The 18,300-nt window shown below is 39.0% G+C and overlaps 2 protein-coding genes across 2 annotated transcripts; one reads left to right on the forward strand and one right to left on the reverse strand.

Annotated features, from left to right (window-relative positions):
• Window positions 926–5,238, forward strand: LOC8061149 (FAD synthetase, chloroplastic). The gene is made up of 5 exons (XM_002463675.2): window positions 926–1,293; window positions 2,410–2,555; window positions 3,708–3,843; window positions 3,950–4,125; window positions 4,214–5,238. The coding sequence occupies exons 1-5, from the start codon at window positions 1,130–1,132 to the stop codon at window positions 4,708–4,710; spliced, it is 1,119 nt and encodes a 372-aa protein (XP_002463720.2). The 5' UTR covers window positions 926–1,129; the 3' UTR covers window positions 4,711–5,238.
• Window positions 5,716–15,167, reverse strand: LOC8061151 (vacuolar protein sorting-associated protein 35B). The gene is made up of 22 exons (XM_002466226.2): window positions 15,045–15,167; window positions 14,861–14,957; window positions 14,641–14,767; window positions 13,156–13,341; window positions 12,242–12,329; window positions 12,026–12,082; window positions 11,853–11,942; window positions 11,651–11,773; window positions 10,946–11,020; window positions 10,819–10,878; window positions 10,525–10,641; window positions 10,117–10,356; window positions 9,971–10,036; window positions 9,711–9,800; window positions 9,291–9,380; window positions 8,777–8,866; window positions 7,618–7,686; window positions 7,466–7,546; window positions 7,179–7,286; window positions 6,875–6,978; window positions 6,459–6,572; window positions 5,716–6,375 (listed from the first exon to the last, which is right to left on the reverse strand). The coding sequence occupies exons 1-22, from the start codon at window positions 15,165–15,167 to the stop codon at window positions 6,159–6,161; spliced, it is 2,412 nt and encodes an 803-aa protein (XP_002466271.1). The 3' UTR covers window positions 5,716–6,158.

Genomic DNA, 18,300 nt, shown 5'->3' on the forward strand with positions numbered 1-18,300 from the left:
ACAATTTTGTTTTGTTGATATGGAGAAAATAAGAGAAAAAAGAGAAGAGAGCTTAGCTCTTATTCTAGCACCAAGCTAGACATACGTATGTGTGGGACCTAAACAATAATGTATGTGAGGAGTAAGAAAGAGAAAATAAGATTGAATATCATATAATAATAAAAATACTTTTCACGGACAGATATGAAACAATTATTACTCTCTTTGTCTTTGAAAGTTTCTATAACATAAAATGAGTATCTTATAAAAATATATTCTATAATAAATCCAATGGTACTAATTTGATACTTTAAATCTTAGTTTTTTTAGAAATTTATTTAAAGTTTAAAATATTTAATTTAAGATAACTCTAGAAATTAAAGTTTTTAGGCCAGTCTCAATACATGTTTCATGAGAGTGTCATGCACATTAAATAGAGTGCCACATAAGCAAAATTGCTGACTTGACAGGGTCATTAAATGAAGGAGTTTCATCAGATGAGAGAGGAGTTTCGTCCCCATAAAACTCATGTGGCTCGGTTATCTAGTTTTCTAGTCTTGGTAACTGTGTCATGAAACTATACATTGAGACTAGCCTTAGAGACAGGGAAAGTAATATGTAACTTGATTTTTATAACTCACTAGTTTATGACCAAGCACTTGGCGCTCTAGTATTCTTGCACAACGCAATGCTTTAAGTGCAGTAGTCGAAGCTCGATGGCCTCGATGCGTTCAACTTGAGTCCAAGCACGACCCCTCGAAAATGACGCGGTCAGGAGCTTGCTGAATGCTGAGGGTGGTGTCCGAGTTGCGTATGCGTATACGTATACTAGTGCCGTCGTGCGTGTGCGCAGTATTATGGGCTTAGTTGGGCCCTCGCAGGCCTCTGTCGTACGGCCTGCTAGATGAGTCTGTGAGATGGCCATTGGATCCAGCCAACGGTGCAGATCGTCCAACTGTAGAGAGCAGCCAGCCTAGTCGACGTTAGAGGATTTGGATCCCGTAGCCCGGCCGGACAGCCGGACAGGCTGCCGCCACGGCGCCACCAGCCACCGGCCACAGCAGCCAGCACGCGTCGAAGAAGACGACGCGGCCCGCCAAGCTCCCCCCGCCACGCCAAAAGGAACAGAAAGGCGCGTGGTGGGAGTGGTATGGAGAGGGGCGCCGCCACCGCCGCCGCGGTGCTCGGCTGCGCCCTCCGCTCCCCTTCTCCCTCCCCGTCCCAGGCTCCCCGGTGGCCGCCGCTCCTCCGCTGCCCCCGTCGCGGCCCGCCCCGGCCTGCCCGCTCCCTTATGCCGCCCGCGCGGCGTTTCAGGTGATGAGCTGTCTCCTGTCCTGGCCTTGTTGTAGGGGAGCTGCTCCGCGGTTCCTCTCGGTTGGTGTCAGCGTGCGGTTGCTACTTGCTAGATGTTCGACGAAACAGCTGTTTCATCGAGCATTTCTGTCTATACTGGAATAGGACGATAAGCTTGGAATATCCGAGCCTGAGGATCAGAATGCTGGCGAAATTTGATTTAAGGGGTTAAGTCCTCTGTGTCTTGTTACTTTATGAGTCATAATATAAACTTTTTAAAAGGCACGGGAATTGGTGTGCTTTGACTTTCTAGCGCTAGCAAACTATAATGTTGGATTTGATGTAAGGAGCTGAAGTTTGCTTGTCTCGTGTACATGGGAGGTTGGATCTATACATGTACCTTATGCTTGTGCAAGGTGGGAAAGCAATGTGTTATGTTGCTGCCGGGAAAGTCAGTTTTGTTTTGTCCTATGTCAAGCTTGTTTAACTTTGACCAAGGTTATAGAAAAATATATTGACGTCCACATTATCAAATAGATGCACGATCAAAATGTTTTCCATGGTTTAACTAATTTATCTTGTTTGATGTTTTAGATGTTTGTGCATTTTTCTGTAAACTTGGTCAAAGTTAGATTGCTAGAAAAGTTGGACTTAATACAATTTGGAACGGTGGATTTAGGACTTAGGAGCGGCCAGGCTAGGCTTTTTTCCATGTCAGGTCAACCAAAAGGGAGGTGTGGCAGTGTGGGCAATTGGGTTTGAAAAATAATGTACAGCCGCAGGGCAAAGGAGTTTTTTAAAAATGGTAGAGCCACCATGTATGGTTTTACTGTTCCCTAATTGTTACCAGTGCAACTTAGGTAGCCCTAAAGGTTAGCAATCACTTAAAATTTATTTATTTGAACTTTATATAAGATCCTTGGTTCAAATTGGAGTATGGAATGAACCTGCCAATTGTTTAGGACTGAAAATTTATCCTCTCTTAGCACTATGATTCCTACTTCCCTGTCAAAATGAGAATATTTTTTGGTGTACATTAGTACATGTTCTCAGTTTGGTTATGGCTAACTGTTTAGTCTTAAATATTTATTATCTTTCAGATTTTGATGATACACGTATGTACTTCAATCAAAGCAGGTCTCTAGACATGAAGAAGGGACAGAGTAGGAACTCACTGAAGACCTTCAGCTCATCTGGACACTCGGGGGTTAGACTAAACAATGAAGATCTCATCAATGACAGGCTCCTAATAGATTGTGGAGAGGATCAAGATTGTGTGCTCGGTAAGTTCTATATGGACAATTTATGTATAGAACAATTTATTATACTGTCCAAGTTACAAAATGCTACTTTGATTTACAAACACAATTGATATCATGCACCTCTAGAAGGTGAGTATTGGCTTATTGCAGGTCAAACTGTTTTGCATGTAACTGTCCATTCATAATTATAAAATATACTCTGTGATTTTCTATACAAATTAAACACACATTTATATTTTATATGAGGCTGGTATTGAAGTCACAGCCCTCCTACTTTTTATATAAAGGCCATTTATAGAGTTTTATATACTTCAAGATTTCATGCCTTTAAAAACTCAAACTCATTTGTGTAACCATCTTCACGCCTATGATATATCCCTCATTCCCATGTAGAATATAGAGCTTAAAGGTTACCAGTTCTACAGTTCAGCACATCAAAGCAGAACAAACTTACTTATAAAAAAAAGCAGAACAACCCTTAAGAATTTAACCCTAAAAGTAAGTAAAACATGTTATTTTAAGATACGCAGAAACATTCTCAGGAAGACCCGAATGAACCAGTCAACAGCAACTGAGGAATTCATTGCTAAGTCATGGTCTCTGCACTAGCAAGTGATACTGTGTCGTATTGAATATTAGTGCCTGTCAGTTTTAGAATCAACCACCTGATGAATAGTGCATTTTTAGGCCATATGTCATGCAAAAGTATCAATTGGGCAATTTTACACCCCTTGGTCATAAAGTAAGTATTAAAAGTTGTAGGTTTTTGTTGCAGTGCAATTTTCTCCTTTATGTGCGGATATCAGTATCTGCAAGTTGGTCCATATTGGGAATGCAAGTATTGAAACTATACTGGTATAACATAATAGCATATATACACACATAAGAATGGCGTCGGATACAGCCCATATGGTACAAATTAAATATGGTAGAAAAACAGAAGAAGAAGGCAACCACTTGGTCAAAGTTTCAAGTTCATATAGTAAAAGTTGCGGTGTTTGTTTACTGTTTTCTGCTGTTTCACTTGTTGCTGCTAGCTGTTAAACTTATGTTGTCTCTCTATCCTCAATGTTGTTATCTAGCTAGATCACATATTCTTGTAGCTATGAGTTTTGTTGCACACTTCTATTGTTAAATGCCCCTGTGTTCTTATGTGTAAGTTCCTCGTTTTAGGTGGCATAGTTGCCCTGGGAAAGTTTGATGCCCTCCACATTGGTCATCGGGAATTGGCAATGCATGCTTCTAAAGCAGGGACTCCTTTTCTTCTGTCTTTTGTGGGAATGGCCGAAGTACTTGGCTGGACATATAGGTGGGCCTAAATGAAAACTTTCACAGTTTCCTAGTAGGGACTTAATGTTGGCAATCATTAAGCCCAAATAAGAGAGGGCTTTACATGACTATTTCATTCTGTACAGGCCTCCTATAGTTGCTCATTGTGATCGCAAGCGGGTCCTTTCATCTTGGGCTCCATACTGTAGGAATGTGGTACCTCTTGAATATCAAGTTGAGTTTTCAAAGGTCAGGTCCCTGTCTCCACGACAATTTGTTGAAAGGTTATCAAAGGATCTTAGAATAAAAGGTGTCGTGGCAGGTACAGATGCTATTTTCTACTGCAGGTTCAGCATTGTGCTTCACCATTGTGCCCCTTCAATAATTTATTTGTTCTTGTACAATAACAGGTGAAAATTACAGGTTTGGTTACAAAGCATCTGGTGATGCAGCTGAGTTAGTGAAACTATGTGAGGAATTTGATTTAAGTGCATTCATTGTACGCTCTGTCATGGACACAGCAAAAAGATCTCATAATGGAGTTTCAGCTGCTATAAATTCCAGTGATAAAGGACAGGTTTCTTCCAGCCGTGTCCGCCATGCGTTGGCTATGGGTGACATGGAATATGTCTCTGAATTACTAGGGAGGAAACACCGTCTTGTGCTAATGGTTAACCAACACTGCCTTCACGAAAAGAAAAACATTGTACTCCCTAATTCTTGCATGTTGAACATGCCACCAGCTGAAGGTCTCTATGAAAACTGCGACCTTGTTAATGGAGGGTATCTTGGACCATGTAGAGTGATCATCGACTCTGACACCATTATCATTGAGATGAAAGACGAGAACAGCTTATCTCTAAATCCTATTCAAGAAGTTCAGCAGTTAGGGATTGAGTTTGGATAAAGTTATGTAGATTTTTTGCTTTATTGGTGGAAACCCCTTTTCTTCATCTGCCATCTTCTGGAGATTATCGCCGAAAGAAGACGACATTGCCGGAAATACTGCTAGGGAATTCAAGGACTATTTGTTCAAGTATGCAGCACGCCCCATCATGATTGAGCTCAGGAGCATCTTGTAGTCTCAAAATAATGCTTTATTACAGAAAAAGTGGAGATTAGTCCAGGGTTACCATACATACATACGAGGACAGTGGAGTCAAACTGGCATTTTTTGATCTGATGACAAGCTGTATCCATCGAAACAAATGCACAGAAGGGGTTTATCTTGCACTCTAGCATTATGTAGCTTATACGATTGTTAGTCTTTAGTTGGTACACTGATAGGTAGCTTGGTCACTTGTCAACATTGTACTGATGCTTCATCCGTTTACTTAGACCTTGTTTCTGTTGGGAAAAAAAAAACCTTTGATTCTGACAACATTTGAGATCCCACCAGTTTCTTTGATACAAAATCGTAGCTGTTTTTTTCCTACTTCTAAATCTACAAGCACTAGCCTGTTTGCTTGAGCTTATTTGCCGAATTAGTCGGTTATTCAACAATATTTCTCTCTCACAACTCAGTGAGCAGTACTTTCAGCTATAGCTTATTAGCCAAGCGAACATGAAAGTTAGAATTACTTTAACGCCTGGGGTGTTTTTCCTTTGGTGCCTGTTCGAAGCTACTGCCTACTCGTGAAGCGTCAATCCACTAACTGGTTCATCCCAAAATCATTTTTGCTGTTTTCCCCCGCGACCATTTTTGTGGTTCTATAGTATAAGATTAGAAACGGCAGGGCTTTACGTAAGTGTATCGTTAATCATTATCACTGGTTCAAGCAGGATTCAAGCAGTACTCCAAAAGGTGAAATGGCCAGATGGGAACATCTGCTTGTGATTGTTCTCAGCAATAACGAGTGAAGACCAGCGAGATCATGCCACAGCCTGAGTAACGGGTAACAACGTCAAAATATGTCAACGAACGGCAGCCATAATGTTCAAGTCCTTCACTGACCACTATGAAACAATCATCAATGTCCAGTCAGAACTCAGAAATGGAGGCCATGTACTCCAAATGTTACAGAAATCTAAAATCCATAAGCTTTGCATAAGGGGCGGAAATATACAACAATGAAACTCAGGTAGCAGTAGAACTGATCACGAACACAAGTAATCCTGTACAGACCTGTGCTCCCCAAAGGACAGCTTATTGCCACCTGACTAAATCTGAAAGTATTGCCGATGGGCGAGCAGACCCGCTCAGACCGTGAGATTTGAGAATAACAGCTCATATAAACATCTTTTAGTTGGAGGCAGCTAAAACTGATGGTTTCTATTTCACTGAACCATGCCAAACAAACGACCCAATTCTCTTAACAAAATCGAAACCAGTCATTATGCCATGCCTGTTCTGACTCATGAACTTGTCTTTATTTGTTCATATTTTTCGCCTATGCTTCCACCTTTCTGCTTCTGAAATTCAATGTACCGCAAAGTGCTAGAAAAGAATGCCTCTGTAGATGGATCAGCTACAGAGTTATCACTTTGCTTCTCTGTTCTAATCAATTCAATCAAATCTTGAATCACAGTATTTGTGATCTGTGGAATGCCTTTCTCAAAGAAGTACAAGTACCTGAAAATGGTGAAAGCACGAGGCTTACTCACACATAAATCAATTATCCACCAGACAATATCAAATCTAGTTTTCGAGTTTACTTGTTCAAAATTTCAATAAATAGGGTTACGGATCCACTGCTTCCCCTTGTAGCGCTAGCCATCTGTTGAGCAGCATTTGCGATTCTCAAGGCACGCTTCAAACAAAGGAGAACCCTGAAACCAAGTTTCAATTAGGAAGTCAGTAGCCTCTTAACAAGTCAGACAAAAATTCAATAGCAGTTAACCTTTAGCTACCACTAAGTTGGATATCCATACGGCTTGAGCTCATGACACCATGTGATCTTTTTTACTAGACATACTCATGGCATTAATGATAGGCACTTATCTCAGTACCATTAGGAAGTAGGAGTAATGTGCAAATATTTTATTTGCAAGACTAAAAACCAAAAGATGGACATATGATCTTGAGATCCAATTAAGTAGTATGTTTACAGTGAGTAGATCAATCGTCTTACCTTTCACCATCCATTATCCCATCTTGGTCATCAGTCCAGAAAAGATGTGAACACGCATAGACTGCTCGGCATTGATCAGGCTTCTTGAGAAGTTTTGCTGAGTACTGCACAAAGCAGTAGCAATGTAATTTACAAGAGAAGCTAACACTTCTAAAGAAAACTAATTCCATGCGATAACAGGTCTCGAGAGGCTACATTAAGTGCTACTTTGGATACACCCATTCCCCATGGGGATTGGAGGGGATTGAGGGGGAAATCGATCCCCATGACTGATCCAAACTAGCCATAAAACAAGAATCATTACCCCTGTTGTCTTGTGAGTGAGGGTGTCTCTATTTTCCACCCCAAATATATTCATCCGCTGAAGGGTCCCAATTATCAGGTGAATTGCAGTGATCTGAGCCTTTGAATCCTGCTTGTGGAACAGAAACATTATAAAGAGAAAATAGACCAAATGTAAATGCAATAAAAATGTCCTATATCATATATTAGGATACAGTCCAGGTTGCATCAAACAGCCCAATTAGGTACTGGAAGTGCATGGGTCACATGCACTGGAACATACAGGGAAGGAGATGGGAGGGTTCATACCGCAATTTCTTCTTCATATAAGATGAACGCTTGAGTAAAGAACTCATAAGCAACTGGTTCCAAATCACAGTCATTGGCAGCCTAAATTAAGAAATATAATCAGGGAATAAGAATAGGAAGAATTATGAAAATACACAGTATTACAACCATACCTCTGCACACTGCAAATATAGTCTCAGAGCTAACTCTGGGGAAGGAACACAAGAAAGTGCTTCAATAGTCTGGATAAGAAAAATGAAAACCATGATGAGTGTGCAGAAGAATATGGAGATGTTATTAACCATAGTTTGCCAGAAACTTTTGAGATATCTTGAGATAATTAACGCCTAGAAATATGTGTTATTCCCAGGCTATTATACACAGGAAAAAGGTAAAAAAAAATTAAAAAAAAAAGCTGATGACAAAACCTGAAAAACATATACAAAGAAATATGTATTATACAAAGGAAAAAGGTAAAAAAAATTTATATAAAAACATAAAAAAAGCTGAAAAACATATTTACAGTGTACTCCCTCCGTCCCGATAAAAGTGACGTTCTAGGAACAGGCACATGTACCAAGGATACTGAGAAAAGACCAAGATACCCCTATTAACACTGTTTTCTCTCTCTCCCACGCTCCTCCCTTTTCCATCGAGATCCATCTGCTCCGAGCGGAACTCCTCCTCGCCGGCGTGTGGGCTATGCCCGTCGCGGCCTCATCGATCCAGACGCAGGGAGCACATCTGAACTGTCGTCGGTGTGCCTCCTGCGGTGGCCTCGCTCCGCTCTACGGCCGTCCTTGCCGAACCGCACGCCAAACCGCCCTGCGCCAGCCCCGCTGCCGCATCTTGGCGGCGCTAGCCAGCCAGCGGCGGAATCCACAGCCAGATCTCGGTCGTCCTACCTCCCCGGTGAAGGAGAAGAGAGGAGTGCTAAGGGAGAAGTGGAGGGCCGGAGGAAGAGGGGATGGAGCGACGATGCTCGCAGGGGGCACGAGCAAAGAAGACGAGGGGCGCGCTGCCTGTTCCGATGGATGGGGGCAGATCTACTCCAGGCATATGCGCATGCGGGGCTCTAGGGGAGTTCGGGCTGGGGAGGAGCATGCGGGGATGGAGGCTGCTCCAAGCAAACGAGTGGACGAGAGATGAGCACGCGCGATAGACCAATAGGTCTGCAGCCTACTTAGTGTGGGACCCATGCTTAAAACGACATTTTTAGTGGGACGTCGCCCAAATGCTAGAACGACATTTTTATTGGGACAGAGGGAGTATGCATCTGTTATGAGACTGTAACCAAAGTTAGATGCATGCAAAATGAATCTATGACAAAACCTGATGCAATATCTGGAATATTTTCTTTGGAGTTGCAGGAACATCCTCCCCAGTGACATCTCCATCTTGACCTTGTAATCGCCTGACCAGCTGCAAATAATACAAGTTATCTGCATATTAGATCCTTTATATGATAATAATCAGCAAAGCATATAAGAGATACATCACTTTCCTAATTACACAGATCAATATTCAACAAAGTATGATCCATTGATGAATTATGATCCATTAATGATTTGCCAGTGTTTCAAATGTGTTTCTTCAATTTAGGAGGATCATGTATACACAACTAGATATTCACTCGCATAATAATCTATTGAAAAGTCAATAAAAAAAAGTTGAATTGGAAAAGGAGCCATATTTAAATCTGAAAACAATTCAATTTTCCTTAATAAAAAAACAACAGTAATAATATAAATCTCAAGTTTTAGAGGAGCATGAACATTAACCATAGAATATTTTGAAACCTAAAAATCCTTACATCATAATATTTTCAATGAGTTGTATAACAAACCTTAAGAGCAGAGAATACTAACGAAGGCACAGTGAAAGTTAAACGCTTGGGGCCTCCCTGAAGTATATGCTTCTGTACAGTACATAAGATCTGAAAGACCAAAAGCATATTGCAATTAGAAATTCAAACCTATCGCACCCATGCATGTGGATACAAATAAGTGATGCTTAGCAACAGAGATTCATAAAGCAATCAGCATCGACTTATTTCAGTTTTCCTATTTTGGGAGAATGAGCACCATGGTCAAGTGATATGACAAAATAACAGGAGCAGTTCAGTTTATGCATGTTGATACAAGAAAAATAATGGTTTGTGCAACACAGATGTATAGCAATGAGTATGTAACCACAACATGGAATCGATCAAAATTGAGTGTGTTATTGATGCTTTTCATCAACATCAGTATAACAACAAAATTACCTTCAGCATCTCTTCAGGATCATCATTGTGCAACATGTGAATTAGACGCGCTACAGAGTTCTGTTCCTCCTTGAAGTCTTCTTCATCAAGCTAAAATAATAAAAAAAAAACATAGTTACAGGTTGAGCAAATTTCATGAGAAAATGAAATTGAAATATGTTGTGCTGATCTAGCAAGAACAATATTGGGAGCACTAAGCAGCAGAACGAAGACAACAAACAAGTAAAAGTTCACTTTTCTAACAAAGTGTATGATCTCACCTCATCATCTTGAGCCCCATCCATATCCTTTATCAGCCCCTTAATTAAATCGAATAGTGACTCAATCTGCAAGAAACAAGGGCAGAGTCATACGGTTAGTTGCTTAGTAATATGCAGAGTAATAACATTGTAGCATGAAATATCACCTTGTCAGAAGTAGATATGCAGGTCGTGTTTTTCATTATGCTTTGAATTATTACCACAGCCATCACTTTGGTTGTAGCATTATCAAGATAATCCATAACCCGAGGATAGTTTGAAAGTTCTAATGCAGTAACAATATTGCTATATTTTTCCAGGGGAGCACTAAGAAGTGCAACGATTTGCTTTGTTGCCCTGCTATCTTCAAGTTTTGCTTTGCCTGAAAGTTTCTTGACACATGCACCCTGTCCAAAGAAATATAATGAGTTAGAAGATTCAATTGACATTAGACCTCGAAAGGATTACATCATTACTTTGCTATCAATTATAGTACAAAAAAAAGATTCCTTGAGTCAGCAAACAGACCATAAGAGAAGGGGCATAAATCATATAATTGTTTAAAGAAGACTTACCAGCACTTGGTCAACATAATCAAGCCGATCAGGATGTACACGGAGAGTAAAAGTCAGAAGTGACACATAGAGAGTTACGGCTCCAACAACTGGCATGTCAGGTTGGGCTTCTATCACCTGTAAACAAAAGTGTATCTGTTTAAGTTTCCCAAGAGCCACAGCCCAAAATAACTTTGGAATAAACAAACATGGTGCAATTCGATTGCGTACTATGTACATTAGTTGTGAACATTTAGCCTATGTATCAAATCAAATGCACATTACATGTCCAAACAGTATCAGCTAGAGTTTTACCTTTCCAATAGCACTACTGAACTTAGCAAAAGCTTCAACTTGCAAGAACTCTGGCAACACCTGCATAATTCATTTATGTCAAGCATATACAAAATTTGAATGACCAAGCTATACAAGGAATGCTTACTTCAGGACTTGAGGCAGCATAGTTAGACAATCTGTCCATAAGTTGAGAGAGTACTGTTTTGATATCAACACTTGGCTGCACAAAAAAATAAAAAAAAAGGAAAAGAAATGACTTCAGTTCTCGTGGAAATAAGTAGAAATTGCATGTAAACTCCCAAAATAAATCCAACTTCACAGTATTCAGAGTTTGAGCTTGGTTGAATCTATTTAGTCTACAAGGCAGCAGATTAACAATCCATGCAACTTATATCTATGTCAGATATTCTACTGAAAACAGAAGCACCGTAAATCATATTTTCATTGTCTAAACATACTACCATAGTTCAACAGTACACTAAAACAGTCATAGCTTAGTTTACTCTCAAACTCACAGGCACTAAGTTTACCCCCCAAAAAATGCCGAGACATCAAGCATCAGTAAATTGGTATTGTACAATTAACATTAGTACATGATTCAAGTGCATCTGGGTTTATTTTAGAAGGCCTCCGGGCTGCAACCATGTGTGACTCCATTTAAGTCATAAAATTTACAAAATTGCCAATTGATTTTGCAGACAACAAAAGGCTAGGCAAATCAAAGAAAATTAATTAATCACAAAGGTAGCAGGCAAGCCAACTAGCCAAGTACCAGCATGATGCATTACAATGAGGAATTAGTAATGGCAAATGCAGTAGGGATCAAGCTGAAAAAGGTAAAGTTGCCAACCTGAAGCTGGGGAAATGCACTCAATAATGTTTCCAGTGTTTGTAAATGGTATTCGTCTGGAAAGACTTGGATTATGCAGTCCATCAGGTAGAACTGTGCAAGGTCATCTTTACAATTAACCACCTGCCAATACAATAATACTTAAGTTCCAAAACAATCAAGATATCATAATCATTTAACATCAATACTTCAGACTGCAAACCTGCTCTAATATCCTTGGAAGAACAGTTTCTTTGTACATATCAAGGTCAACGCCCTCAATCTGGCTTAGAACATGAAGGTTTTTGCCTACCTAGAAGAAGATTCAAAAAATAATGCCAATGGCATGACTTAGAAAATACAGTTGAGTAGAATAACCAGATGTCACTGAATTACCAGATCACGCAGTTCATTCCTTTCCTTCCCGCGCTTTTCCTTTTCTCGGACAGGCCCCTATAGACCAAACAGGTCATTTTTTCAGTTTCAGATAGGATGGTATAACAAGAGAATGGATTCAATCACTTCTGTCGTTCATGTACTATGGTAAAATGCATGGTAAAGATTTAAGGAGCAATGGCAGATTATGCCTTAGGTAACAAGCCTGCAACATACCTGATGCTGCATCCTGACCCAGAGTTTGTTCATTTCTATGAAATTCTGAAGAACAAATTCAACTGCGTCGTTAATACTTTCCGCATCCCTGCATGATTAAATTGCAAACGATGATGGGATATATACACAGTTGAAGGGGTTTGTTATATTCTTCATGTCCCAACTTTCAACTAAAATAAATATAACTAACTACAGTTTTCCTTTTCCCACATTTCTGCTGATCCTTGATCAAGCGGGCGAGCGGGGAACTGCACGTGCCCACTGGAGAGTTAGGGTGGGAATATACAAATGTCTTTAATATGGTTTACAGAACTCCTAACTGATTAGTAACAGAGAAGGGTTGCCAATGAAGTAATGGAAATTAATGCACAGGAAGTTGCAGCACCAAAAATAAGTATTTGCTCCATTCCAAATTATAAGTCGTTCCGGGTTTTCTAGATACATAGTTTTATTATGCATCTAGTCATCTAGACATAGTATATGTCTAGGTGCATAGATAAAGTTATGCGCCTAAAAAAAACCAGAATTGTATGACCTGAGTGGTGAAAATATGAAGTGGTGATTAATTGACATTAGTGCCCATTTTGTAAAGTCAAGGCAATACGTAAAAATTAATGTTACACATGTAATATTTGCAACCAGATAAAGCAGCTTTACCCTAACTAGCTTGGGACTACCATGTTTCATGTTAAATCTATAGGTTTTAATTTTTCGCTGTCAGTCAACACTACCAAATTATGTTTATTAACTTCCATAATGCATTCATTACAAAAGAAAAGAAAGGAAAACATAATACACACTTGGCAATAAAGAATAAGCTAACTCTTGTCCTAAAATTAGCATGATACTAACTGAAACTCTAAACAAAATAGTTTGGTTAAGAAATATCATGGCATGAAGTAAAGGTACAGTACCCTTCATACTCAGAACCAATATCAGGCAATTTGTCTCTGCTTATTTGAGAAAGGTAACTTCTCAGGAAAAGGCCACGGAGAGGATGTTGAATGCCTCGGCACATTTCAACAAGATCTTTAAGAACATCTTTAGCAGGAGCCTCTTTCGATTTGATGTACACAGATCCCACTGTGCAGAGGAGATAGCTGGCATGTAAACACCAAATCAGATGTGTGTTTTCATAAATCATAGGTATTCTCCTAGAAAAAAGCTTAGCTCTTCATAAGTTCATAGATGTTCAAGACCATAATGGAAGTATCACGGCAACAAAAAAAAAAGGTATACTATCAAACACAAGTCGAAGTAGGTCTGATATTTGTAGTGATTTTTATACAAATCAACTACAATAAAATAGCGAACAGGTAAACCACCATAATGCACTGCAGTTGCAGTTTATGCAGAACTCTACCATGAATCTAACAACCTGCTTTTACAGCACTTCAACTTATCTTTAAAAAAATATATGCTCCCTCTGGTCAAAAATATATACTTCACCTTTGGACATTAGACATTGACACAGACTCTAACATGCACCTTTGAACACTGTTTTCTTTTCTCTATTAATATATTTATAACAATATAATCCAATTATGAAATTATGAAAATATTTTTCAAGGTAAACTTACATATCTGATTTTTTAATATTTCAAGGACAAATATTTTAAAGTTAATGGGTAGTTAAAGTCTCACAAGTTTGACTGGATCTTGTACAAAGCTTCAAGTATTTGTGACCAGGGGGAATAATCAATTGCAGGGGTAACATCAACAGATAAGGGCTCAGTGAGGTTAAAAAAATTAAGTTTGATCACAATAGATCAAAACACAATAGATTTGATTTGATGAGACATACAGTGGAATTGAAAAGTATTCACCATGGATACTGATAAAGATTGCATGCCATTGTGGAAGAATTTCCACGTTTTACAGACCTTTTAGTTTAAACCTAAGTCCATGCCAAAAAATCCAATCAACTAGGTTATTCATGACAGAAACACATAATCATTTATGTGGCCAACAAAAGAAGCCCACATCAGCTTGATCTACACGTGCATGGTGCACAAGTTAATCCTAATACAAATTTGTGAGCACTGTAGGATAACGTTTTAATTAACAGGCAGTAACAAGTTACTGTAACATGTGCCCTCCTTCGAAAAACACATTTTCACATTTGGATAAGTGACAAATACAGCAGAGAGAGCAGAGAGAAATAACTAGTGATATCCTGACATAATGCTGATGTACCGAGTTCAAGAATGGATACTAGAAAGATGGCATTAAGTTTAGTTCGTCCAAAGAGTCAGCTCGCTGGTTCGGTTATCATTTTATCAAGTTAAGCATACTATCTCAACACCCTTAATAGAAACATGTGCTTATTTTCCTCACTAGTATTTACATACATAGCAATGAGAACTGAGAAAATGCAAAAATGGGAGCAGGAGCCTCACAGTCTCGGTAAGACATTCCCAGCATGCTGCACAAGCTCATACAGATCAACCACAGAGCAGCTGCCCCGGCGAGTCTCCTCCCTGAAGAACATCTCCAGCTTCTTCATCTCATCAAACGCCCTCATGTCTGCAGCCGGACAAGTGAACCCCATCAGAACCCCAACTCATCCCACTTCCAGAATTCCACACACCCAGCAGCTCCAAATCCACAGTTACTCACAAAGCTCGTAGTACTTGTGCGGCGATAGTCGCGAGGTGCGCAGTTCGGAGAGCATCTGCGCCGAGTACTTGAGTGCGTCCTTGAGGTTGTTGGAATCCTGCGCCCAAATTGCACGATTGGAACACAGACCGAAGAAGGGGGCAGCGGTAGGGAGGTGCGGGGTAGAGTTCCGCAGGGGGCTTACGAGGGCGCGGTGCATGTAGAAGGCGTTTTGCTGGACGCCGGCGATGCCCTCGGCGAGCCACCGCTCCTCGTCGTCAGCGCCGCCGTCGGGGAGCATCCGCACCGCCGCCGATGCCGCCGCCATCCGAGACGGCTGAGGAGGTGGATCTGGTCGGCCTCGCCCGCTGCGTCGGGACTTGGGTTGGATCTCGCTCTCGTGGGCTGTCCCCGAGGTGTGGCTCGGCTTTGGATCGATGCGGGTGTTTGTGTTCAGCTCTGTTCGTCGCGCGTATTTTTATTTATTTTCCCACATTTGTTTTTATGGTTCGATCGGGATCAAATGAGTTGACGCGCTGGTGTGGCTATGGCTGACTGACAGTAGGTCTGGGGATTTGTACCAGTTTTTTTTTTTTGAAAAGTGGGGATTTGTACCAGTTTCCCAAAAGTGTTGGCAAGAAGCGACTTTTAGGGCTTTTTTGCGACGCAAAAATTTTACGGTGCATGGATTTTAATAAGATAATGCTGCGGGAATTATCCTTTAAAATTATACTATTATAATATATGTTAGTGGATGATTTTTAGTATTTTAACATGGGCAACTAAGGCCTTGTTTACTTGCAAAATATTTTACAAAATGTGAATACTATCAATTTCGTTTGTATTTGATAAATATTGTCCAATCATGGACTGACTAGGGCCGTGTTTAGTTACCGAAAGAAAAAATTTCGCAACACTATAGCACTTTCGTTTGTTTGTGTTAATTATTGTCTAACCATTGACTAACTAGGTTCAAAAGATTCATCTCGTAAATTTTGACCAAACTGTGCAATTAGTTTTTATTTTCGTCTATATTTAATACTCCATGCATGCGTTTAAAGATTCGATGTGACTGGGAATCTTGAAAAATTTTGGGTTTTGGGTAGAAGTAAACAAGGCTTAGGCTCAAAAGATTCGTCTCATCAATTCCGACCAAACTGTGTAATTAGTTTTTATTTTCGTTTATATTTAATACTTCATGCATACGTCTAAAGATTCGATGTGACGGAGAATTTGAAAAATTTTACAAAATTTTTTGGGAATGAAACAAGGCCTAAATATATGTTAAGAAAATAATGTGGTTTGCTAATGTGAATAACATAGATACAAGATAAATGATATGTGTTAGTTCGATTTATTATTGGATAATGATGTATTAGTGGGATGATTTAGTGGATGTTGATTTGGACGCTTTGCATGGCAAGAGAAATAGTTAATGCTCTAATGGATGATGATGTGGATGCTTTGCATGTCAAGAGAATTATCTAATGGGGTTTGTCTATATAAGAGATATAGATATAGATTAGAATAACAAATGCCTTGTTTACTTTCCCAAATATTTTACAAAATATTTTAGATTATTCGTCACATCGAATCTTGCGATACATGCATGAGGCATTAAATATAGGTAAAAAAGATAACTAATTACACAGTTTGTATGTAATTTGCGAGACAAATCTTTTGAGCCTAGTTAGCCTATGATTGGACAATATTTATCAAATAGAAACGAACTGTTACTGTTCACATTTATTATTATTTTCTTGCAAGTAAACAAGGCCAAAATATACGAATATAATTTTTTCTCACATTCCAAAACAAATCGGGCTGTTTGCGACGCATCAACTATCAATTGTTCAATATTGACCCCTGAGATTAGGTCAAAATTAAACGGTTTTAATAGATTGAGGTGCCAAAATTAGACACAGCTCAGAGTTGAGGGACTTAAAATAAAACATTTTAGTGGAATAGATGTTTTTGAAGAAATTTATATATTTAGATTTACTTACTGGTAATTGTTATTATTTATTAAATATTTATCTACATATTGTTGGATTTTTATTGTAAAAAGAAATTTAGAATATCATAAATTTAACATTGGTAATTTGTAAAAAAAAATATCTGTCTTACCAATATCTACAATTGTGATTTGGGTGTTATTTCTCCATCCAAGTTCATTTGAGCAATTTGGAAAATTTAAATTTCAAAACATGAGAATTTCAAACAGAATTTGGGATAATAAATAATTTGAAATAAAAAAAGTCATCAACTATAAACTCGTAGATCTCATCAGGATATACAATTTAGATTCAGGTCATTTCTGTATCCAAGTTTGTTTGAATGATTCAAAAAATTGAATTTCATAACATAAGAACTTCAACACATATAGGTTATATTTAAAATAATTTTGGATCTGTATTTAGAAAAAAACTAAAAAAGTGTAGATAGTTATTCTAATTCATATAAATATTTATTAACAAGAAAGTCTAAAAATACAAAAATATAAATATCTAAAAACTAAAATACTTGATCAAGCCTATTTTGTCCCCCCTTAACTCTTGATTTTGTCTAACTTTGGCACCTCAACTATCAAAATCGTTCTGTTTTGACTTTGAGGTGTTTTTAGTGGTTTTCATATAGCTTTGAGTTAAAATTAAGCGGTTTCAATTGTTGAGGTGCCAAAGCTGTATGGTTTGTAGATGGTGGTTAAAATTAGACAAAGATAAGTGTTGATGGGCCAAAAATAAACTTAGTACTAAGTATCATATCTAAATCCAGATACATGGTCTGTTTAGTAACAAGGCTTACAACTTTTACAAAAAAACATATACTACTCTAATAAGAAGTGAAGCTTGTGAATAGGAGTATGAATTTATTTTTCAAGGCTAACCTAACATCTCTTCCGTTCATCAACAAGATAAAAGGCCTTTTTATCCCCTTACTAAATTTTAGTCAGCTAAATTTTAATTACTTTAGGGCGTGTTTGGTTCACTTCTGAGATGAACCGGACTGTACCTCAACAGCCATGCTCTAGGGAGCCAGGTTGAGAGCATGCATAGAGTTGTGTTTGGTTATCGCACTCACAGAGCTTGGATAGAGGGAAATCTTGTTTGGTTCCCATGCGTGCAAGCATCGCTTGTCTCACTGACATGCACTGGCTGCATGCTTTTTGCATTGTGCGAGCCTGGCTCGGGGGGTCTTTTTGCACGCGCTAAGCCAGGCTAGAGAGAAGAGAAGGGAACCAAATACAGAAAGGCTGTATCCAGGGAGCCTGGTTCGCCCATATGCGGGCAACCAAACACGCCCTTAGTAGCTCAACTTTAAAACACACGGACTAAAAAGAGAATAAAAATTGTTTAGTCCCACTAGTTACCTAAGAGTAACTAAAATAGTTTTAATAACTGGCTAAAATTTAGCAAAAGTAAGCAAACAAGTCCAAATTATGAAAATATCACTTCACGTGG

This window comes from Sorghum bicolor, chromosome 1 (assembly GCF_000003195.3).
Source record: "Sorghum bicolor cultivar BTx623 chromosome 1, Sorghum_bicolor_NCBIv3, whole genome shotgun sequence".
In the NCBI taxonomy this organism is placed as follows: domain Eukaryota; kingdom Viridiplantae; phylum Streptophyta; class Magnoliopsida; order Poales; family Poaceae; genus Sorghum; species Sorghum bicolor.